The following is a 23,812-nucleotide window of genomic DNA, read 5'->3' on the forward strand; positions in this document are numbered from 1 at the left end:
TTTGCAGAACTCTGAGGTAGAAGGTGCCTAGAGACTGCCCAGCCCTGCCAGGGAGGTGAAGTCAGGCAGTGCCTCCAGCTGTCAGCACCCACACCTCAGCCAAGCCCCTGGCTCCTCATGCAATCTCTCCACGGCTTCTGCCTCTGAATACCTGCTTCCACTAATCCTGAACTGGCTCCTAGGCCCTTAGTGAGGAAGTGACAGAGAGTGGTTTCAGCCCAGAAACAACTCAATTCAGCAAACATGATTCCATGCACATCTGCACTGGACTCCGGGCACCAAGAGGAACAAGATGCAGGAACTGTGCTGGAGGAGGGTTTTTGTTTGTTTGTTTTGTTTTATAACTAGGCCTTAGAGACTGAATAGAGGAGTTTACAGCTGCATTAAAAGCTTGGCAATTATGGAGTAGCAATGAAATCAATTATTTGCAAGATTCAGAGACAGCACAGAGGTATTGTTGGCACTCTCTTGGCGTGTCAGGAAAGGCTTTTTTGGCAGAGGTAGTATCTGAACAAACTTTGGGAGGACAAATGGGAGGTTACCTACAGAAGGGCGGGGTTTGGGGCGACTTTCTAGGCAAGGTCTCCTAACTCTGTGAATTCAAAGGTAAGCATAACTCAGTTGGTGTCTGTAGAGCAGTGTTTTATAAACGTCAAAGACTGCATGAGAATTAATTTGTGTGGGGAAAGATGAGAGCAGCGGAAATCTGCACTTTTTAATAAATGCCTTGGATAGTTCTGATGCCCGCAGCCTGTCCTCTCCTGAGCTCATGCTCCTGAAACCCTCAGGAAAGGAGTGGAGCCCGAGGTTGGGGGGTGGGAGACAGTGTGGCACACAACCAGAAACCCACACCGGAATTTCCACATGGCGCCACTGGGCACTGGAAAGATGCACATCCCAAATATTTCTGTGTAACTGAAGGGGCTGGCTTTTGCATGAGGGAGGAACCAGGATGCAGTTGTTATCTGCTCTGCCTTAAATTCCTGCCTTGCAAGCAAGTATTACAATACAGCTACTTATCAATTTTTTTTTTTTAACCAGCCTGCCCTTCCCCTTGGGTGCTCTGCCAGGAGCAAATTGAATGTGAAACTTGGTGTTCTCATTCACTTTCTCATCCCTCCCTTGCCCCTTTCACCCACCTAGGACCATCTTCCCACATTCCTTCCCTTGCCTTCTCCTTGGTGAGTTCTAACCGATCATGAAGGCCTGTTCAAAAAGACTCCCTGGATCCTGGAGATCATTTTTATGATGCCCTTTTAAAAATAATTATAAAAAAATTCAAAATACATAAAGAAATAAAAATCATTTCTGATCTTATTCACATATCTTCAACACTTGGTAGTTTTCCATTCATCTTTTCTCTATGAGTTATTGTTATTTACAGAATTGGGATGATACATTTTACAAGGCATGAGTAGAAGACAGAGCATATAATAGATACATCCCACTTTTTCCCACACCTCGAAACCAATCACTTCACCATTAGTTTTAGTCATGTGTTTTTTACTAAACATTATATCATAAGCATTCTCCCTATGTCATTAAAAAATCTTCAAAAATAAGATCATTTCAAATACATCATAAGTGCATCATATTCTATTATATGGAATGGAACCTATGTAAAATCAGGTTACATAAAATGGAATCTACTGTTAACCTGTTTCCCTTTTTTAACCCCAGCTGCCTGGATTCAAATCCCACTCTGCTTAATTACTCACTGTAAGACCTTCTCAAGTCACTTAACTTCCCTGAACCTCAGTTTCCAGAGTTGTTGAATGGGGAATAATAATTATTTCTGTCTTTTAGGGTGTTGTAAGGATTAAATAAGTTAATATATGCAATAACACAGGACTCAACTGTCTGTGTTAACACTGTGTTAGCTATGATCATCCAACTTACATATATTTTCTAATTATAGAAGTAATGAGTAATTCACATGATAGAAAATAAAAACATTATAGAAATAAGTAACATAAAACTTAGTTTGTATGCACTATATATATAACACATACACCAAACTGTTAATGGTGGATATCTAAGAAAATAGAATTATTGTAGACTTTCTCCAATGTTGTATGTATAATTTTTTAATGAACGGCTTTATCATACATCTACATATATACACATAGGTTTTTTTCTTTTTCCTTTTTTATTTCCATAGGTTTTTGGGGAACAGGTGGTATTCGGTTACATAAGTTCTTTAGTGGCAATTTGTGAGATTTTGTTGCACCCATCTCCTGAGCAGTATACACTGAACCCAATTTGTAGTCTTTTATCCCTCACCCCCTTCCCACCTTTTCTCTCTGAGTCCCCAAAGTCCATTGCGTCATTCTTATACCTTTGCATTCTCATAGCTTAGCCTTGACTTATGAGTGTGAACACACGATGTTTGGTCATACTGATTTTCTTATTTCATGATATCTCTTAGACATCTCTCCATGTAAGTACTAGATTGATTTTGCTTGTCCTTTTTGACAGCTGTTTGATATCCCATTCCATGGCTCTGCCACCATTTATCTGCCAATTCCCTTATTGATGAACTTTTGCTCCAACATTTTTGCTATTACAAACAATGCCTCGGTGGACACCTTTAGATATACATCATGTGCACTTACGTGAGTTTTTCCATGGGAGAAATTCCCTGATGTGGACTTACTGGCTCAGTGAGTATGTAGATTTTTAAAAGTTTTTATATTCATTGCCAAATTGCTTTCCACAAGGTCATAGCAATTTAAGCTCCCACCAGTGGGGTATGACAGTGCTTGTTTTCCCACCTGGAAATGAGCACCACAATGAGTATCACCGTATGCTTTAATCTCTGTCAGTCTAATAGGTGTCATCTATGTATCTCTGTCATGTTATCTCTTTGTCATTTTAATTTTCTTTTAATAGTACTGAGGTTAAAACTATTTTCATATGTTTGGTGGTTATTTATATTTCTTATAAAAATTGCCTGCTCGTTGCTATTTATGGGCATGTTTTTCTTTTTCTATTTCGTATTTTTTCATCACTTAGTTTGAGGAAAGTATGCTTTCTCTTATCAATTTGTAAGTACAAATTTACTATATTGATACAGTAAATCTCTATCTAGCATGTATGTTGGATATATTTTCTCTGCTTTATTGATTTTTTCAATCATTTGTCTCACTTTGCCTTCAAATTGGATAATTTCTAGTCATCTCTCTTCAAATTTATTGACTCTTTCCTCTGTCATCTCTATCCTGCTATTAAGTTTATTTATCATTTAATTTCAGATACTTGTCCTTTTTCCAGTTAAAATTTTTCCATTTGGTTCTTTTTTTCATATTTTCTATTTCTCTGCCCAAAGTTTATCTCTTTTCATTAGTTATGAGCATATTTTCCTTTATTTCATTGAGCCTCGCTCTAGTAGCTGCTTTAGTCTTTGTCTGACAATTCCAACATCTGGATTATTTTATGGTGGGTTTCTGTGGATTATCTTTTCCCTTGAGGATAAACCACATTTTCCTGGTTCTTTGTTTGTTGAGTGATTTTGGCTCATACCCCAGACGCTGGATGTGTCTGAATTCTGTTCTCTTGTTTCAGCTGCCTATCTTGGGTCACTCAACATGCAAACTGTCTCCCTTGCGGTAGGCAGTGGCTCTGCTCTCAGTTCAGGGCTTCTATCTCCAGCCGAACAGCTCATGGTCTGCCTCATCCATGCATGATTGAGGGTCACCTAGAGGTTTGGGCAGCTTCCTTGACTCTTTTCAGAATTCCGCCCTCACTCTCCAGCAACCCAGGTTGGTTCAGGCTCTGTTCCTGGTTCCTCAGATCAGAAAGCTGTGGGCTGCCTGTCGAGTTCTTGCTCCATGTACTTTACCCCAACTGTGGCCTTTCCTTAGAGCAAACTCATAAAAGTGCAGCTTCCTCTACGTTCTGATTCCTCTCTAAAATCATAGTGCTTTGATCATGCTCAGGTGTCTTTCCTAGTTTTTCATTTTTTCCCCACAGTTTATCATTATATGCAAAAGGATTCATCTGTTTTGAGCTTATCCTCCATACCAGAAACAGAACTACAGGTTTTTTGTTTGTTTACATGTAACTTCTATATTTTTACATACTCAAATATATGAGTCTCTTCCTTTATGCTTTCTGAAATGGGTGGTCTGCTTAGAACTATCTTTTCCACCTCATGAGTATAGAAATATTTTTTTCCACGTTGACTAGAACTTGGATTTATGTCGAACTTATATTTTCTTCATGTTGAACTGGAAAGTGCCAAGACCAGTGTGACTGTAGTTTCCATGGGAGTGGAGAGGAGAGAAGAGGGCAGAATTGGGGGACAGAATGAGTAAGACCTTGGCTACCTGGCTGTGCCTGGTGAGGGGTGAGTGGTGACTGAGGCTTACAAATTGAGACACAAGACAAAGAACATTTGAGGACTGGCAGGTGTCATTCTTCAGTTCAGATCCCAGTCAAGAGACGGTGTGGCTCTTAGGTAAGTCAGCCACTCCTGCAGCAACCCCATTCATTTTCGGCCAACACCGAGCACAGAAGCCTACCCCGCCAGGCAGAGGGAGGAAGCTGTGTGGGTTTGCCCCTGGGTGGCTGGCTCCAATCTGGATTCGTTCTGCTCCTTAGAAAGGTGCATGCTGGTCAAGGCTTTGACTTTTGAGTTAGGCATACATGGGTTCACATTTTGACCCTGCCATTGTTAGATGCTTAACTTCTCTGAGCCCAAGTTTCCCTTTTTATAAAACGGGCATAAAAATAGTACCTATTTCACAGTGCTGTGAGGATTTCCACGAGACGATGCTCACCAGGGCTTAGCATAACCGTTGTCACAGGGCAAACTCACTCGATGCATGTTGTCATGCTGCACTGTTGGGGCAAAGATGTGCTGTCTTGCCACTCATCTGCTGTGTGGTCTTGGGCAAGCGCTGCAGTCTCTGGTTCTATCTGCAGGAATTTCCATGTCTGGAATGAAGGCTGGTTTGTGAGGTCTGACCTGGGCCCCTCATACGGTGGATGGCAGGTGTTGGATGCTACCCCGCAGGAAAGAAGCCAAGGTAACTTCTCTGGGTGTGGTTCTAAGCCATGAGCCTCACAGTTATTTACAGCCATGGACAGCAGCATAGGGAAGTAACTCCAAAGCCCTCTCCCTCTGGAATGCATGATGGGATTAAAACAAAAATAGTTTAAAAATAGATCTCCCCTGCTAATTTTGCTTGGCTCGGGCTGCTGTTTAAATGAGTGCCTGCCCTGCACCCACAATGGCCACTGTTGCTGCACAGAGCCTTGGCACAGGCCAGGTGGGCAGAGAGAGCAGCCTTCCTCTGCCAGTAATGATTTTCCTTCACCAACTGCAGCAGCCTCTCCTTCCCAGCACAGAAAATTTGTGGTTCCCTGTTGCCCTTGGGGTTTAGTACACATTCTCCACTGATCACCACCCACAGCAGCTCTCTCTGCCACACCAAGCTCCCCCTTAGGCAGGCTGCCTCTGCCATCCCTATCCCGGGCCTCTGCTTCCTCCTCTGGCCTCCCTCTGTCTCCTGCCCCATCAGGGGTTGGGTCCCAGGCTCTCCTGGAGCCTTTCCTCTTCCCTTCTCTGACCTCTAGAGCATGACTTGTCTGTTACCCTCATTTTCAGTTGTTCTTTGAAACATTAAAAAGTGATTTATGGGGCTGGGAGTGGTGGCTCACACCTGTAATCTCAGCACTTTGGGAGGCCAAGGAGGGTGGATCAGTTGAGATCAGGAGTTCAAGACCAGCCTGACCAACATGGTGAAACCCCGTCTCTAGTAAAAATACAAAATTAGTCGGGCATGATAGTACATGCCTTAATCCCAGCTACTTGGGAGGCTGAGGTGGGAGAATCGCTGGAACTCAGGAAACGGAGGTAAAGCCGTGAGCCGAGATCATGCCGTGGCACTCCGGCCTGGGAAACAGAGCAAGACTCCATCTAAAAAAAAAAAAAAAAAATGTGATATATGAAGTAATATGTGCATGTAGTTGAAAAAAATTCAAACTATTCTAAAAGGACTAACAATAAAAATTAAGTCTTACCGCACCCCCAACCCCTAGCTCCTCTACCAGAATCAGTGCACGTTACTAGATTTGGGGGCTTGGAGTAACTGAGACATTTGCTAGGCCACAATTTTCCAAAAGTTTCATTGCAACCCATTAGTGGTTATAAAATCTAGTTAGTGGGCTGTGTCCATCATTTTAGGAAAAGAAAATGAAATGGAATGGAACGGAAAGCAGGGAAAAGAACATAAACTATCAAGGCTCATTAGATATAGTTAGACTAGGCTGGGCGCAGTGGCTCACGCCTGTAATCCCAGCACTTTGGGAGGCCAAGGTGGGTGGATCACGAGGTCAGGAGATCGAGACCATCCTGGCTAACATGGTGAAACCCTGTCTCTACTAAAATTACAAAAAACAAATTAGCCGGTCGTGGTGGCGGGCGCCTGTAGTCCCAGCTACTGAGAGAGGCTGAGGCAGGAGAATGGCGTGAACCCGGGAGGCGGAGCTTGCAATGAGTCGAGATTGCACCACTGCACTCCAGACTGGGCGACAGAGCGAGACTGCATCTCAAAAAAAAAAAAAAAAAAAAAAAGATATAGTTAGACTAAAGACCATTGTCCTGTGAAACTTTCGTTTCTGTATCATATGTGTGCCAAGATGTCAAATGTATTTCTTTCTAGGGGTTGTGGTGAAAAAAGTTGAAAGTCACTGACATCTATCTATCTATCTATCTATCTAAGCTTCCTATGCTGAGTGCTAAGAAGAGGGAAGAAATGGTCAGGCTTGGGAGCTCAGAGGAACAAGAGGTCCCTGCAGGCTGCCTGTTCAGGGAAGTCTTCCTGGAATAGGAAGGTGATGAGCTTCTAGGCCAGAATGATTTGCAGAGGTAGAAAAGAGGCAGCCACCCTGAGCACGAGAAAGCAAGACTTTCCTCTTTAGGAAACAGACCAAGGACAGTGGGTCAGCATGGATTAGGCACCCGGAATGCGGAATTGTGTAGTCTTATGTAGAGGTTGAGTTCGACCAGCAAGAGAATCATAGCCCAGGAGGGTCTCTGCGGAATGCCAAATGAGTGGGACACACAGTCAGGGGTGAAGGAATTTGGGCGGGGCAGAGGCAGGGGTTTGCAGTGGTCCTGGAAGGCCCTGGGGAATCGGGCACTGGGCAGGCTGTGGCCTTGGCATATATCCAGCCTCTGCATCTTGGCCTCCAGGGGTGTTCCAGTGCGGCCCTGCTTCGGTCATTGGTGTTCGAGAGGGTGATGTGCAGCTGAACTTCGACATGCCCTTTATCTTCGCGGAGGTTAATGCCGACCGCATCACCTGGCTGTACAATAACACCACTGGCAAACAGTGGAAGAATTCCGTGAACAGTCACACCATTGGCAGGTACATCAGCACCAAGGCGGTGGGCAGCAATGCTCGCATGGACGTCACGGACAAGTACAAGTACCCAGAAGGTAGGAGGGACGCTGGCGGGGCAGTGCCATGAGAGGTTCTGTTGTGGGAGGATGGCTCTGAGGCTGGAGAGGAGAAAAGTCCTCACCTCCCCCGCACTGGCAGCCAGTTCTGCCTGAATGATACGATTGCTCCCTAGCACCTAACACCCACCTCCCAGGACTGTTTCTGGAGGGAACAAAACCATCATGGGCAGCTGTTGTGCCAGTGGAAGTTTGCTGCAGGGCACAGGTGGCTGTCAACCCAGCCCATCTCCAGCTGTGTCCCTGTCTCAACTACACAGCTAGGGTGACAGCACCGTGACTGAACATCATAGGGAGAGACATGGCCCCCATGAAAGGCCCCCAAGGGCTTTGGGAGAGATTTCTCCATCAGTCTGCTCCCTTAGCCTCTGAGAAACTCGGGGAGAAAACCATCTGAACAAAGAAAGGGACAAAGAAACCCAGAGACTTGAGCTTGCACTGTGCACATTTGGAGGTCTCCCAAGAAGCCAGATGAGGTGTGATTACATGGTGTGAATGCCTGAGCTCCTGAAATCTCAGGCATGCTACATTGCTTGTCCCCCTAAAGTCACCTTGGAAGGCCAGTTGCTGCAAGGCTGCCTCGACTCAATTACATTCACTGCCCAGAGTTTCTTTTGAAACCAGCAGCGCACCTCTTGGAGCATTCTCAATGATGATAAAAGTTCTGCATTTGAAGACAAAGTTCATTTTTAGAAACAGCCAAAAGTAATTTAGTGCTTGCTCTTGCAGGCCACAGTCACTCCTAAATGGGGTCAACATTTCACACTTTCTAAAATGCTTTGAAATTGCTCATTCCATTGATCTTCACAGTTGGTTCTGAGGGGTCAAGAAAAGCATCCTCATAAAGGTGCACACGGTACCCCCAAAGTAAGCCCTGAATCTCTAAGTGATGGTTGGCTATTGGTGTTGGCCGAGTTTACAAAAAAGGAAAGCTGAGCGCAGGTGATGGAGTCTGACTTCAAGTCCAAGTGGGTGCCCCCCCAGGTGCTGATATTTGTGAACATTTGGAGGCACAATTTTAGGGTTATGAGATTGGTGGCCTCAGTTTGGCCCTAGTCTTCCTCTGCAGGTCATTCCCAGGACTGAGCTCAGATAGACCTTTGCTCAGTCAATAAACATATTCTGAGCCCCATACTGAGTGCCTGCTTCATGCTGGGCCTTGGGGATGCAACAGAGGACACTGTAGATGGGCTGGAGGTGTGGGGATGTAGGACAAGTATTTTCAACAATGTTATGACGTAGAAGCAAGCATAGGGGGCCAGGGAGCAAAAACTCGGGGGCGGAAGGTGAACTCTAGCCCTACCAGCCATAATTGTGTGACCTCGAGCAAGTTTCCTCTGATCTCTGAGCCCTCGCTTCCTCACCCGAAGAATGAGAAGAGCGATGCCTGTCTTCAGCGGGATTTAAATGAGCTAAGATACAAAGTGCCAAGTGCAATGCCTGGCATATAGTCAAGACTTGATAAATAGCAGTGGTGATTTCCCAAGGTGACTATTTTGCAGGCGCTGCTTACATAACTGTACGATCCTGTGGGGTTCCTTACCTTACCCCACACCTTGATCTCTAGCTGTCTCAGCCAAACCTCCTAAACAATGGAGAATGGGCAGGTCCATTGTGGGGGTGGGGGAGGGGGTCCCTGAAGGACTCCTAGCAATGCCCCAGCCCTTACGCGACAGGACAGATCACCCTGCCTGATGTTGCCCAGATCTTCTTACCTAATGACTCTAGCTTCTCTCTGAGGGCCCCAGGGAGGAAAAGCTCATAAAATAGGTTGCTAAGTATTGATGCAATAGCAACAGCAAAGGGAGAAAACAGCAGGAGGAAGCTTAGTCTTGAGTAAACCCAGCAGGTGACCTATATAGGCATCAAGGCTCCGAGCCTCATTGTGCAAACACACCAGCTTCAAGGTCCCAGGCACAGAAGGCTCAGATCCGTGCACTGCCTTCAGCTCTGGGTTGAACTTACAGCTGGACTAGAGGATGGGAAGGCATCAGAAGGAACCCAGCCCACCAGGAACTACCAGCCTAGGTAATCTGGCTGCCTGCCTCCTTTTTAGCAGGGTGCGTGGGAGGAAACCTAGACCAGGGTTCCAGACACCAGGGAACTGGCCCCCTCTCTGCCTCTGCAGGTGACTGGCCCAGTCCATCTCAGAGTGGTCTGGACAAGTTGTGTCTCTTCTTAGGGCCTTAACTTGATAGGCATGGACGAGTTGGCCTCTGAAGTCTCTGCAAATCACATGTAATTTATGGGAAGGGGCTTGCTGTATCGTAAAATGCTTACAATAAGTCATCTGGGCCAGGTGCAGTGGCTCATGCCTGTAATCCCAGCACTTTGAGAGGCCAAGGTGAGCGGATCACCTGAGGTCAGGAGTTTGAGAACAGCCTGGCCAACATGGTGAAACCCTGTCTCTACCAAAAAGGCAAAAATTAGCTGGGCTTGGTGGCGGGCACCTGTAATCCCAGCTACTCGGGAGGCTGAAGCAGGAGAACCTCTTGAACCCAGGAGGTGGATGTTGCAGTGAGTTGAGATCATGCCACTGCACTCCAGCTTGGGTGACAGAGTGAGACCCTGCCACAAAAAAAAAAAAAAGAGAGAGAGAAAAAAAGAAAAAAAGAAAAGAAAGTCATCCAGTGCCTTAAGCATTTCACAGGTTGTTGGGGGAGGTGGGAGAATGTAAGTGTGGTCTGCAGACGTCAACATGGTCACTCTTCCTTGTGTACCTGTGTTCCTGGAAGGTCAACACCTTCTCCTAGATCTATCTTCAGGTCAAGCCTTTTGTGAACTGCTCAGTCAGCCCTGGCTCAGAGGCTTGCAGTCGGTTACTCAGGTCTGTGTGCCCTGAGAGCCATTTTCAGGTACATCCCTGTCATTCTCTGTGGGCTACTTACGCCATCACACTCAGCAGCGCCCATAGCCTGAGTCAGAGTCAGAAAACCCATCTTTTTATCCAGCCTTTGCAGTTTTGAAAACTGAAGTCTCTGGACAATTTCAACTAGTCATAACTTGGAACCATACCGACCATGGGAAGTCCTTGTCAACCGGCACAGATCAAAATGTCACTCCTTGACTCTCAAAGCACCTTTAGAAACAAGGCAGAAGAACATGGTTTACCAAAAAAATTTTTTTAATTAAGTCAGTTCTAAATCATCACCTTGTTATTTGGCTTATGAATGTATTCTAATCTTTTTCAGCTCAGTTCTTATGATTTATTTTGAAATTATCTGTTTTTTAAGTCTCACAAAAGACATTTTATCAGAAAAAAATGGAATCTAACCTAATTAACGCAAGCAAATGATCAAACCACATAGTAATTGTGTGCAGGTGCTGATAAAGCTTTTCTACAGATTTTGGGAAATTTAGAGCTGATTAGAAAAGCACCAGAGACCAACTGGTCTGTGAGTCTCCGGTTAAGACAGGCGAGCTGGAGACCTGCGAAAGTCGAATGCCTGCTAGGGCAGCAATGGAGCCAGCACCAGTCCTAGGCCACCTGTCCAGGCAGGGTACTGTCCTTTGCCCAGGTTGCCATCACATCCCTGGCATGTTTCTGTCTTTTCCCACCACACAGGCTCTGACCAGGAAAGACAAGTGTTCCAAAAGGCTTTGGGGAAACTTAAACCCAACGCGTCATTTGGCGCGACGTCTTCAATGGGTTTGGAAACGGAGGAACAGGAGCCCAGCATCATCGGGAAGCTGAAGGTCGCTGGCATGCTGGCAGTAGGCAAAGAAGTCAGCCTGGTCCTACTGCTCAAAAACCTGAGCAGGGATACGAAGACAGTGACAGTGAACATGACAGCCTGGACCATCATCTACAACGGCACGCTTGTACATGAAGTGTGGAAGGACTCTGCCACAATGTCCCTGGACCCTGAGGAAGGTAACGCATCCCGCACTTGGAGGAGATCCACGAATCCGAGGTAGCCAATGGCCTTCTGGGGCTGCAGGGTGTCTGCTGGGCTCCAGGTTAGTCAGCTAAGAATGGAGCAGCCAGCGGCCCCTGTGGTTAAGCCATGTATTAATGCTTTGGAAGTTGCTGTCTCTATGAACAGAGTGATGCCAACCAAATGTCAGGGTGGTGCCAACCAAAATCCTTTTACGCCCCAAGGGAGGAAGGAGGGAGGCTTTGGCAGTTCATAGCTATGGCACAATATCCCTTACAAGTATATACCACCTCACACAGTTTGACCGTCTAAAAAAAGGCAGATTTTCAGTATCCATCTTATAGAAGCAGAAAGTGAGGCTGGGAGAGATTTGTGACTTGCTTCAGAGATAAAGTATCATAGATAGTAGTGGCAGTGCTGAGTCTTGGTCCTAGGTTTCCTGATAATGAGTCCAGAGCCACCCCCTGTTTTCTACGTTGTATTGTTTTTACCCACCTCACCCCCACTCCCACACCAAATCGCTTTTCAAATTTGACCTCAGGAGGATGGCAATGACCACGGGACCCTAAGCCTTGGCCTACGGCCCTCCCACAGCTGCCACGGGGGGTGGACCTTCTGGAATCCTGACAACAGTGACAGGTTTTCTTAGAAGTCTGAGCGTTTGGGAGGAACAGTGACTCCTTGCCCTTGGGTAGCAGGGATGGGAAGGGAACAAGGTGGAGCAGATAAAGGTTGTGCTGTGGAAGGATTAGAATGCAGGTGTGCCCACATTGGTAAAATCCTTCAAGCTGTGATGAAAAGTTTGGACTTACAAGCCGGATTAACAGGGCAGGGTGGTTATTTGCTTCACATAAGGAACTAATAGAAACTGATTAATTATACTGCCCATCTTGAAAGAATTCTGTCTCCAGAGAAACTGAGAGGTGTCACACGTGTCAGAAAGCAGCATCCCCTAGCAATCCGTCTTCTGGCAGAATTTTAGCAGAAATCTTTCCAATATCAGAAGCAACTGCCTGGCTGTTATTGACCTTAGAAACTCAAAGAAAGGGCTTTGTTTGTTTGTTTGTTTGTTTTTATTTGTTTTGTTTTTAGACAGGATCTTGCTCTGTCTGCCAGGCTGAAGTGATCATAGCTCACTGCAGCCTCAAACTCTGGGCTCAAGCAATCCTCCTGCCTCAGCCTCCCAAGTAGCTGTAGTCCCAAGTAACTAGGACTACAGGCATGCCATTATGCCCAGCTAACTTTTAAAGTTTTTTGTAGAGATAGGGTCTCACTGTGTTGCCCAGGCTAGTCTCAAACTCCTGGCCTCAAGCAATTTTCCCGCCTTGGCTTCCCAAAGTGCTGGGATTACAGGCATAAGCCACCATGCCTGGCCAAAAGAGCTAATTTTGGAAATCAAAAAAAATTCACAGGATGGAAATAGTTAAAAAAAAAAACAAACAAACCGTTTTGCAGAATGGAATGGAAAAGAAAGAGAAGGCAGGTGTAGTGGTCTTAGAGTCTGGTCGTCTGCCAAGTAGTTGCTAGATGACCCTGGTTAAGTCTCCCTCCCTTTCTGAACCTTGGAGGTCACTGACGGTGAGGGTTGGACCAGCTGATGCAAGGGCCTGTCCTCTCCACATGTGGGGCAGGGATGGCAAATTCCTTCAGTGCTAAAAGCAGAGGCAGCTTCCTCCTCACAGTCTTACCTACAAGAGTATGTAATACTGTGGGTGCTGGGGCACCCCCAGGCCACCCAGCATGATAGCCTGAGGGAAGGGAGCACCTAAGCCCATCAGGGTAGGGAAAGGGCCCCGCGACCCACAGGGTCAGAAGAGAGGACTTAAAGCGTGGGGAAGGAGCCGGATGCATGGAGAGAAGCCAGGGGAGGCATTTCCATCTGGGGGAACCATGTGAGTCAAAATATGGGGGCGAAAAGGTGCCTGTTTTGTCTGCAGAACAAGAAGTGTGGAAGGTTCTTTTAAGGGACAGGTGATGCAGGGCCAGGTTGAGGGGTCTGAACTTTATCTAAGGCAATGAGGAGCCACGGAAGATTTTTGAAGTGACATGTGACACAGAAGAAGAGTGATTTAGAAAACAAAACAGAACAAAACGAAAAACAGCTTCCCAAAGCTTTGTCTGGCTGGTGTGTGGATGATTTAGAAGAACTAGAGACCAGACCAGAGGAATGAAAGGGATGCTGTGGCAGTAGAACCCCAGGCTATTAGATGACGGGGAGGATCCTAAGCGTTTGTTTAGCCAATACCCTGGCTTCCCTTCCTACCTATTATTGTGTTACTGTCATGATTGCTACTGTTGTTGGCAATCAGGTGGCATTTGTATTCTTCCACTGCCCCTCAGAAGGACACTTGTGGCTGGGAGCAGTGCTCACGCCTGTAATCCCAACACTTTGGGAGGCCAAGGTGGGAGGATCACTTGAGTCCAGGAGTTTGAGACCAGCCTGGACAACATAGAGAGACCCCATCTCTACAAATAATTTTAAAAATTTAAAAAAAAGGACACTTGCCCTCCAACATTTTTCGGAGTGGGGAGGAAGCAGCGGTATCTTTAGCCCCTGTGAGCCCATCCTCCTGGGAATCTGCCCAGCCAGACAGAGTCCTGGGGCCTCCTTGCCCCCTGCTCTGGAGCCCACCCTGACCGGGGGATGCTTCCCACAGGACCTGGCCCAAGGAGGGCTCAGTCAAGCCCGGGGCTGCAGATCCTCCCACCAGCTCACCCTGCCTTGGCTTGGCATCTGTTCTGAGGAAGGTTCAGAAGCCATCCCCACTCCCCCTCACTCGGATCCCCTGGCTTCTCCTTCCAGAGGCAGAGCATCCCATAAAGATCTCGTACGCTCAGTATGAGAAGTACCTGAAGTCAGACAACATGATCCGGATCACAGCGGTGTGCAAGGTCCCAGATGAGTCTGAGGTGGTGGTGGAGCGGGACGTCATCCTGGACAACCCCACCTTGACCCTGGAGGTAATGGGGTTCCCCATCCTGTGGGAAGGGGTTCTGCCCCCAGCCAGCCCAGCTCCCAGGAGCCCCACTCTCCGTGTGAGCCACAGCTCTCCCAGACGGCAAAGGAGAGTTTTTTCTTGCTGGGAGGGGCAGAGAACTGGGCCCAGCTTCGGTCCAGCCTCTGCCAAATAGCCAAGAGCTCCCACTCAGGCCCGTGTTCCTGCTCCCTGTCTGGTGAGATAAACGCGTGCATTTGCCTGGCTGCTTCTCAGATTCTAGTTCAGAACCACTGGGGGCATCAGCTGAGGAGGGGCCTGGAGGGACTCTTTTCAGCTCATTCCCTTCTCACTCAGCTACTGAGCATCTGCTGTGTTCTGGGCCATGCCAGGCTTGAGAATCACAGACAGGCACAGGTGTGGGTCTCACACACAGCCAGCTGATGTGCCAGGGCCACAGCCCAGCCCTCTGTCATGGACAGATCAGAAACAGGCCTGACCCACAGCATCTCTCCCCTGTCTAGACCCTGGAGTTACAGAATCGTGGACTCTTAGGAGCCTAGTCACATGCTCCTATACTCTCATTTCACACAAGTAAACCAAGGCCCAGAGAGAAGGGAACAGCTGGCCACCGCCAGAGTCAAGGCTAGGCCTCAGAACCTGGGACTCCCAGCCCATGCCCCTCCAAGGCGTCCTGGTACATCACCAGCCAGCAACAGCATCTTCAAAGTGGCTGAGAACAAAGACCCCTCTTTCTCTGCTCATAGGGCTTCCTTTACTTTGCAGCATTCACCCCGAGGCTCCTTCTCAGGAGCCCAGGAAGGTGGGGCTTGCAGGTCTGTGGGAGGCCCCTCGTGCCACTCTGTCTTCCTCAGCACTGGTAGGAGCACCTGTGCGGACTCCAAGCCTGTCCCTCACCCTGTAGCCCCTGTGCCTGATCCCCACAGCCCAGGGTGAAGGGTGCTGGAACCAGGGAGTATAGGTCTCAAGGGTAAAAGGCTGGACAAGGACAGGCAGACAAACGGACAGAGAACATGAGGTTTTCCCTTGGGGCCCGATCAAGAGCCTCATGGGCCAGGCCCTGCCCTCTCTCATCTGCTGTACCCACCGTCTGCCGCAGCTGTCTAGATAGAAATTGCCTTTCCCTGTACAATCACAATGCCACAGGCTTCCCAAGCCCCAGAAACCAGGAAGAGCCAGATAATCATGGCTGCCCTGGCCCGCCCCTCCTTAAGCTGTAAGCTGGCTGCAGGCGTTCCTGACCTCAGAAAGGGCAGGAGGATCTAGGATGCTGGCTCTGATGCGGGGCCTGGTTCTCCCACACAGCTGGCCTGCAATTGCACCCTTTTACTGTCCTGGTTAGTTTGGACTGTGCCTCAGGATGGGGGAGTTGGTCCCCTACCTTAGGGGCTAGAGAGCCAGTGACTGGGCAGCCAGTCTGGGGGCTGAGACGGGCAGTCGTTCAGGCCTTGGGCCATGTAACCAAACGGATCTGGTATTGTATCTAAACCCCTCCATTGATCAGTGGTGACACTGAGCAGGTCCCTTAATCTGAGTCTCAGTTGCTCCAACTCTGTCACTGGGACAATAAATTACTTCCCTTGCAGAGTGTCATTTCCTCAGGGAAGCGTTTCCTGAGCTCCCAAATTAGGCTCCCAAATTCATCTCAATTATACACCCTCAGAACATTCTGTCCTTTTCCTTCAAGGCATTTGTCCCAGCTGGAATATTATCTTTCTTTGTGCAATTATTTGGTTGTGAATCCCTACCCAACCGTAAACTCCATGAGGGCAGGCATTACCTCTGTTCTGAGTTCATCACTGTCTCCCTTAGCACAATGTCTTAGTGGATAGCCACTATTTGTAAAAGAGAAATAGCCCCTTCCTCGGGGCAGGACTGGAACAGATCCCCTTGGCTCTGGACTTGCATTCTTCCCTGCACAGGAAAGTCAGTCCAGGCTTGTGCCCTGCATGTGACAGCCTCTCCTGCTTCACAAGACATTTCTGAGAAACACTCCCCATCTCTCTAGACATGGTGGACAGCAGAGTGCCCATTCCAACTCCTGAGGCTAGAAAATGATACAGGGTGGCTGCCAGTTCAGTTATGAAAACATTCTGTACTAAAGTGATCAGTGTTTAAAAGAAGTTAGTTTTTGGCCAGGCGCAGTGGCTCACTCTTGTAATCCCAGCACATTGGGAAGCTGAGGCGGGTGGAGCACCTGAGGTCAGGAGGTCGAGACCAGCCTGGCCAACATGGTGAAACCCCGTCTCTACTAAAAATATAAAAAATTAGCCAGGCATGGTGGCAGGCACCTATAATCCCAGCTACTTGGGAGGCTGAGGCAGGAGAATTGCTTGAACCCGAGAGGCAGAGGTTGCAGTGAGCCAAGACTGCACTCCAGCCTGGCTGACAGAGTGAGACTCTGTCAAAAAAAAAAAAAAAAATTAGTGTTTTTCCCCAGTGTATTCCCCATTATATTCCCTTATCCAATGTCCTCAAACCTTCTTCCAGCATTATCTTTTATTCAACACTTTTGCTATACATCTTCCAGATTTCCATGGCAAGTCTACTTATCTTTAAGATACTACAATATCTTTAGAAAGGAAATCAGAATATATAAGGCTAGAAATGTGCTATCACTGACTCTTTTTAAAAATTTAGTCTTTTTAAATGACTCCTGATCTTCCTTCTTCGAGGCACGTTCTTTCCTCCACCTAAGCCTTCACCTAATCGAGACATTCTTGTCTCTATTGAACGGATCAGTGCCTAGCTCACTCAGAGCAGGGCACGGATTTTTAAACTGGAGAAGGTGATCTGTATGAAAAGATAATAATTTGGGTAAAACCCCATTATCTAACCTGGTGCTGACTGGCAATTAGCACTGAGGACCTTAGACCACAAAACCAGGCCAAAAACAATCTGAACATTGTTTCCAAAGGGTGATGGCCTCCCAGTTGATCCATCATCTGTGACAAGCAAACTCAGGTTTTTAGTGGCTTTTATCCTTTCCTCTGGGTACATTTACAGAGTTGGGTCAATAGGAGAGAGTGGTAAGTGGCATTAAAAAAAGAAAAAAAAAAGCATGGAAATCTCAAATTAAATATCACCATGAAAAATGTGGCAACATCTGTATAGCTTTCTTATAACCCAATAGCATAAAATTATGCTGCACTCTTCAAATTATGTCATACACTTAAATGAGTTTCATGGAAGAAATGAAAATATAGACCATGATGTCTAAAATGCTTCAATTATTCACAAATTACTGGGAGGTATTGCAGACCTATCAGAAACAGCAAAGGCTTTAGATCCAGCTGGGCTCTGCTGTTTCCTTGTGTGTGAATGTTCCAGGTTATTGAATCAGCCTGAACCTCAGCTCTGTCACTGTAAAATGGTTGCTCTGAGGATTGGTGACAAGAAAAACAAAACACAACAACAACAACAAAACCCAGCAACCTCCAGTCATCTTCAAAAGAAGAAGAAATCCAATAGCCATAAAATGTCCATTTCTATGTCCAAAATGCTTTCTTCCCCATCCTTGATCTCATTTGACCCCTTCTGGGAGGGAAGAGATGATTTTCCTTCTTTACCAGATGAGGAAGTTGAGGCGCAAAGAGATGACTTGTCTGTCCAGAATGAATTACGGCTGTTTCTTGGCAGAAACACAACAGCTTTCATCTTTTGGTCTGAATAAATAGTCCAAATTGTTTTTCTGACCCCAAACCCAGCCTTCACCTGTTCTGATCCCTGAGCAAGGACCGTGTGGTATTAGAGCTCCGCTCAGACTATAAATGGTGCACAGGGAACCTCTGGGCTCTAGAAGTTTAGAAGGACATTGGTAGACTGGGGTGTCAGCAGAGGAGAGTAGCCTGGGTTGAGCTGGGGGGACCCAACCCCTGGAAAAAGAGTTAAAGGAGCTACAGTGTGAGCCAGGGTGTGAGTAGCTGTAGGGCCTGGGGCTGCCCTTTTCAACACCTGTGGGGCCTCCCAGAGACGGAGGTTCAAGCTTTAAGGGAAGAAACAGGACCCATAAGCAGGAAAGCCAAGGAAAGTAATATTAAATCCAGCAAGTGGCTGGGCACGGTGACTCACATCTGTAATCCCAGTGCTTTGGGAGGCCAAGGCAGGAAGATCACTTGAGGCCAGGAGTTCGAGGCCAGCCTGGGCAACACAGCAACACCCTGTCCTTGCAAAAAATAAATTCAGCATGAAAAATGTCCTGACCCTCACAGAGCCCACAGTGGGGTTGGGCTGTCCTGGGAAGCAGGGTCTGAACTGGAGTCGGGGCAGGGAAGTAACAGTGTTGTTGGCTGCTGCAGGGGGCCCCTTCCCCCTCAAAGCTGAGGTTCTCATCCACAGCACAGGATAATGTCCTGGGACCATCCTGTGTATTGGGGGGCAGGGGGCATCAGACACAATGTGCCTGGCACCTAGGAGGGCTAAATGGTCTCCCCTTCTTCATCCTCAGTGACATCACCCTCTTCACTCAGTCACCCTGCCCAGCCCTCACCAAGGTGCAGGCAGGGGCTGAGCAGCTGGAGTCCTGACTCGGCAGCCCCTCTCCCCTGTAGGTGCTGAACGAGGCTCGTGTGCGGAAGCCTGTGAACGTGCAGATGCTCTTCTCCAATCCACTGGATGAGCCGGTGAGGGACTGCGTGCTGATGGTGGAGGGAAGCGGCCTGCTGTTGGGTAACCTGAAGATCGAGTGAGTCCTGGGCCTAAGTGGCCGGTGCGGGAGGGCGGGACGGGGCGGGGGCGCCCTCCAGATCCTGTGGGTGGGACAGACAGAGCTCCCTCTGACCTTGGGTTCTTTACTCTTTTGGGGGTCTTGGAACTCTAGAATCTGCTTTTGCATTTGGTTTGGGGGTTCACCAAACTTGAACTCCTGAGAAGTCCAGGTCACCAGAGCTAAGAGCTGGCCTTCAGGGCTTAGAATATTTGAGAGATCATGGGACCCCCTCCTGCTTCCCCTGCTGAAGTGTTCCAGGGCTGGAGGGGCCCCGTAACCCAGAGAGACAGCTAGAGGGAGCTAAAGAAGCAGTGGCCTTGCCCAGCCTCCATCAGAACAGGACAGGAGGTCACAGGAGGCCCGTCCAGCCCAAGGTCTGTGTGTCTCATATCAACACTGATCTGTGCCCTCCGCATCAGCGTGCCGACCCTAGGGCCCAAGGAGCGGTCCCGGGTCCGTTTTGATATCCTGCCCACCCGGAGTGGCACCAAGCAACTGCTCGCCGACTTCTCCTGCAACAAGTTCCCTGCAATCAAGGCCATGTTGTCCATTGATGTAGCCGAATGAAGGGCCCTGGTGGCCTCCCGTACAAACTTGGATAACACGGAGCAGGGAGAGCTCACCGTGGAATGAACCCCCCGCCCATGCTGTCCAGCCTGGGAAACCCTCTCCATCTCCCAAGGCTGCCAGACATGGACCTCCAGGCTCCAGCACATCCCCCTCTCCTCTCCCCCAGGTTGGGGCTGGGTCCACCCTGTCCTATGACTTGATCACTTTTGCACATTCCCTGGCCGCTTCTCCCCAGGGCTGCCTGCTCTGTGAGCCCCACAGCCCTGCTCATTCCTCACGCCCTTCAATGCTGCAGGATGGACTGGCCCCTGACCCAGGGACTCTCCAAACGGGATACAGGAGAGAAGCTGGTCTAGACTGTTTGCTGATCCCCAACCTGCACGGGGCATTCCTGCTTCTCTCTCAGGCCACCACAGAGGGCAGGGGATGGTTAGCCACCTGCCCCAGCACTCACACCCTAACTCAAAATAAATGTTAAATAAGTGCGATCACACAGCACCGACTCTACCTGACTGCTGTTGCACCTAAGATGGTGAAGGAGAGAGGAGGCTGTGGCCGTGACCTTCTGGAGCAGGGAATAAATTTGAGGAGGCCATGTTCTCTGTGTTTCAATGTCCAAAGGGAGTGGGCTTGATCTGCAAGGCTATAGGTGCAAAACTAGGGAAACATTTCAAGCCAGTTTAGGAAAACTTTCTAACATGATGTCCAAAAATAGATGAGGCTGCCTTGGGAGGTAGCTCCTGGTCACAGAAGGCTTCAAACATTCTCTGTGTGGTTGGGCAAACTTTTCAGGCCTCTCTACATGCATCAGAGTGAGAGGGGACTTCACAGTTTTTGCTGGAACCCTCTGGCAGAGCTGGTTCCGGGGGTGGCCCAGCCTCTGCTCACACGGGGCTCCACGCTCCTCTTGTGGCCAGGAGCAAATGCGTGCTTCCGCCAGCCACAGCGCTGTTAACTCAACCTGAACCTTCTCTGCCTTTATACACACTCTGATGGTTCCTCAGCCTTTGTCCCTTAAAATAACCTCAAGCAAATCCCATTAGCTTTCCTGTCGCTTGTGCTGACTAATCCCATTTTGACAACTCTGCCTCATTTTCTGAACTCAGGAGACAAGTAGAATCTAAATAGAAACCTCAACCTCACATCCAGCTCAAAGCTTCTCCCCTGGGTGCAGCGCAGGCCTTACTCACGCCTGCAGAGCAGGCACTGTCCATCTCTCACCTTCCTTCCCTTCCTTCCCCGAACTGGGGAGTTGCTTGATCCCTCAGAGTTGGAGCAGAGAGAGAAGAAGAAAAGTGACAGTCGTCTGTATCACTGGTGCTGATGTAATGCAGCCAATGATGGTCTCTGTGTCGCCAGTGTTTAAATGCAGGCTTTCTGTACTGCTTGTTGCCTGAGCCCAGGAGTTCAAGGCTGCGGTGAGCTATGATTGTGTCACTGTACTTCAGCTTGAATGACACAGTAAGACCCCATCTCTTAAAAAAAAAGCAGTCAGTAAATTAGGGATTTGGGGTTGAATCACTTACCATCCAGCTGCCTTGAACCCATCCTCATCCCATATTATCCCAGGCAATATGGATTGGGTACATCTGGGTGGATGCCCTCAAACATTTTGACTTCCAAACTCCTCTGGACCCTCAGAGCCCATAGACAGGCCTGGCCTCCTTCCTATTAAGATCCAGTAACTTCTCTCCCCACCTCCTATCCCATATGGGAAGACACTGAAGAATTCTCTCCCCTGCAGCAGGGGCCCTACTCAGGATTTATTTCTGCCTCTTCTCTTGGCCTCCAGGCTGATGTCATGTTAAGTTGCAGCATAACTCAGTTGGGGATGTGCCATATGTGATAAAGAAATAAAGGGACTATAGTCCAAAGGATCCAAAAAACTAGGATCATGTGACAGCAGGATCACGGGAGAACTCTGGGAGTGGATTTGAGGGTGCTTAATCAAGGAAGCCGTAACAGGAGCCTAAACAATGAAGAATTTATTGACTTGGGGCCATTCTTTTGTGATACGAGATTTAACACCCAGGTGAGGATCCTGAGAGCTGGTGCAAACTGGCTTAGTGGCTCCAAACATCTGGAAGAAGTGATGACTTATGCTAAGTACAGTTGACATGGCTGAATTCCTATGCTGCATGATAGAGGAAAGAATTAAAAGGCTCAGGGAAATGGCGCGTGCTGGGGTTGACATATTATGAGGGGCCAGGAGACATCTTCCAAAGGATTGTGTTCCCTCAGAGGGCCCAGGGGACCCACCCACCATTCACCAAGGCCATCAGAAATGAGTAGTGACAGAGGCATCAACATCACTAAGAAATTCAGTGGTGGCATCCTCTACATTTAAAGCAAAAATAATAGCAACATTGTAGAAGTAAAATGTATGAAAATAATAACACAATGGCCAGGAAGGAAAAAAAATACACTGATGTAAATTTCTTGTATAATACATGAAGTAATAAAATGTTAATTGAAGATAGACTGTGACAAGTTAAAGATCTGTATTATAAACCTAAAGAAACCAGTAAAAGAAAAGAAGGCCGGCGTGGTGGCTCAAACCTGCAATCTCAGCACTTTGGGAGGCCAAGATGGGTAGATCACTTGAGGCCAAGAGTTCAAGACCAGCCTGGCCAAAATGGTGAAACCCCATTTCTACTTAAAAAAAAAAAAAAAAATTATCCAGGCGTGGTGGCACATGCCTGTAGTCCCAGCTACTCAGGAGACTGAGGCAGGGGAGTTACTTGAACTTGAGAGGCAGAAGTTGCAGTGAGCCGAGATGGTGCCACTGCACTTCAGCCTGGTTGACAGAGTGAAACCCTGTTTCAAAAAAGAAAGAGAAGAAAAAGAAAAGAAAACCGGCTGGCCATGGTGGCTCACGCCTGTAATCCCAGAACTTCAGGAGTCTGAAGCAGGCAGGTCACCTGAGGTCAGGAGTTTGAGACCAGCCTGGCCAACATGTCAAAACCCCATCTCTACTAAAAATACAGAAATTAGCTGGGTGTGGTGGTGCATACCTGTAATCCCAACTACTTGGGAGGCTGAGGCAGGAAAATCTCTTGAACCTGGGAGGTGGAGGCTGCAGTGAGCTGAGGTCGCACCACTGCACTCCAGCCTGGACAACAGAGTGAGACTCCATCTAAAAAAAAAAAAGAAAACAACAAGAAAACCCAGTTATCAGTAATAAACCAACAAAGTAAACACAATGTAATAGTAAAGAATACTCAATTAATAGAAAAAGAAGGCAGAAAAGGAGAAAAGGGGACAAAGAATAGTTGAGACAGATTTTAAAAATAAGTAGCAATATGGTAGATTAAACCCAACCATACTAATAATCACATTAAATGTAAATGGCCCAAACACCCAATTAAAAGGCAGCTATTGTCACATTGGATAAAAAAGCAAGACCCAACTATATACTGCTACAAAAAATCAAATTTGAATATAGAATAGAAATTGGTTAAATGTAAAAGAATACAAATTATATACCATACAAATAGTAACCATAACAAACCTGGAGTGGCTATACAAATATTAAACAAAATAGCCAAAGATTGTTACTAAAGAAAAAGAATATTTTTGAATGATAAAAGAATCAATCCATCAAGAATAAAAATTATAAGTAGTCTCAATGTTCTTTGAATGCAACGAAATTAAATTAGATGACAATAACATAAATATATCTGGAAATCTCCAAACATTTGGAAACTAAAGAAAAGGCTTCTGAATAACCTATGGGTCAAAGGAGAAATTTTTAAAGAGAATTATAAAGTATTTTAAACTAAAAACACAGCATATAAAAATGCATAGGATGCAGCAGAGGAATATTTATAGCACTAAAATGTCTATATTAGAAACGAAAAAAATCAATGAACTCACCTTCCACCTTAGGCAGCTAAAAAGTGAAGAAATTAAACCAGGCCGGGCATGGTGGCTCACGCCTGTAATCCCAGCACTTTGGAAGGCCAAGGCCCGTGGATTACCTGAGGTTGGGAATTCGAGACCAGCCTGACCGACATGGAGAAACCCCGTCTCTATTAAAACTAAAAAATTAGCTGGGCATGGTGGCAGGCACCTGTAATACCAGCTACTCAGGAGGCTGAAGCAGGAGAATCTCTTGAACCTGGGAGGCAGAGGTTGTGGTGAGCAAAGATTGTGCCATTGCACTCCAGCCTGGGCAACAAGAGCAAAACTCCGTCTCAAAAAAAAAGAAAGAAATGAAGAAATTAAACCT

The 23,812-nt window shown here is 47.3% G+C and overlaps 1 protein-coding gene across 5 annotated transcripts in view; it reads left to right on the forward strand.

Moving 5' to 3' along the window:
• Positions 1-20,176, forward strand: part of TGM3 (transglutaminase 3) — a 133,260-nt gene extending 113,084 nt beyond the window's left edge. For 4 of the 5 annotated variants that reach the window (XM_063803237.1, XM_054674385.2, XM_016937320.4 and 1 more), the window contains 6 exons: positions 4,927-5,030; positions 7,202-7,447; positions 11,034-11,342; positions 14,150-14,307; positions 18,854-18,987; positions 19,431-20,083. In XM_063803237.1, coding sequence (XP_063659307.1) covers positions 4,927-5,030; positions 7,202-7,447; positions 11,034-11,342; positions 14,150-14,307; positions 18,854-18,987; positions 19,431-19,578 — 1,099 coding nt within the window. In that variant the 3' untranslated portion in view covers positions 19,579-20,083. Of the gene's footprint in view, positions 1-4,926; positions 5,031-7,201; positions 7,448-11,033; positions 11,343-14,149; positions 14,308-18,853; positions 18,988-19,430 lie in introns of all 5 variants that reach the window. The other variant, XM_063803236.1, reaches the window with a different exon arrangement.
• Positions 20,177-23,812: the final 3,636 nt, after the last annotated feature.

The sequence above is a fragment of the Pan troglodytes genome, chromosome 21, assembly GCF_028858775.2.
Source record: "Pan troglodytes isolate AG18354 chromosome 21, NHGRI_mPanTro3-v2.0_pri, whole genome shotgun sequence".
NCBI classification, from domain to species: Eukaryota; Metazoa; Chordata; class Mammalia; order Primates; family Hominidae; genus Pan; species Pan troglodytes.